At 39.5% G+C, this 885-nt stretch overlaps 1 protein-coding gene across 1 annotated transcript in view; it reads left to right on the top strand.

Annotated features, from left to right (window-relative positions):
- Positions 1 to 679: 679 nt before the first annotated feature.
- Positions 680 to 885, top strand: part of LOC104508836 (histone-lysine N-methyltransferase NSD2-like) — a 35,348-nt gene continuing 35,142 nt past the window's right edge. Inside the window, 1 exon segment of the mRNA XM_010150613.1 lies at positions 680 to 885. This exon segment is cut by the window's right edge and continues 10 nt beyond it. Within this exon segment, the coding sequence (XP_010148915.1) occupies positions 680 to 885 (206 nt within the window).

Here is an 885-nt window from a genome sequence, read left to right as displayed (position 1 = left end):
TCAGTGTGGCCACTGGCGTGAAGGATCAGCTGGTTCCCAGTGGGCTGGTGTTCACGATACGAAACGTTCACCTTTTATTCATTCTTACAGGCAGAATGCTTTGGGATGCCTCTGAAGGCTGAGCTGTGTTGTCTCCTTGGGAGGTGTGCTTTGATGGAAGTTTGAGGGCTGTTTGTAGATGGAGCAGGATCTTGTGATGCTGCTGTCCATGGTGTAGTTGCTGCAGTAACACAGCCTCCGGGGTTTTTACGCTGGCACGATCTCTTAGAAATACACTCATCTGTTTTATGTTGTTGTTAATGATATTATCTTAGGTCTAGTGCAGTACCTTTATGTAATTAGCATGGGTAACACTCACGCTGTAGACTGTTAACATGTTGTTGGATGAGACCTGTGATTTTGCTCTCTGCTTTTGTTTTAATAAAATTAATGATTCGTCAATCTATTTTTCTTGGACTTTTTTATAATGCATATTAACAGATATTGAAGTAGTTTGGTTATGAAGATTGTAAGCAATGCTCTTTGTGGTAAAAACTTGACTGAAGTACATTGAGTGTTGTATTAGTGGGGACATATCTATCTGAATACTTGGTAGGTTTTGACATTTCTATATTATTAAAAATACTCTCTGTCTTTTTGTCTTAATACAGCAGTGTGAAACTGGAAACATCTGGGCTGAATGGACTTTAGCATCAAAAGAAGTTCTCAACTGTTAACTCGAAAAATTAACTACATCAAAATGAAGCAGGTGCCAGAGATCCTTGGAAATACCAATGGGAAAACTCAGAATTGTGAAGTGAATCGTGAGTGTTCGGTCTACTTGGGCAAAGCACAACTTTCTGCCACTCTACAAGAAGGTGTCATGCAAAAATATAATGGCCATGA

The sequence above is a fragment of the Eurypyga helias genome, unplaced genomic scaffold (assembly GCF_000690775.1).
Source record: "Eurypyga helias isolate BGI_N326 unplaced genomic scaffold, ASM69077v1 scaffold8170, whole genome shotgun sequence".
NCBI lineage: Eukaryota > Metazoa > Chordata > Aves > Eurypygiformes > Eurypygidae > Eurypyga > Eurypyga helias.
Note: the sequence above shows the minus strand (reverse complement) of the source record. Positions and strands in the feature narration are given on the sequence as shown.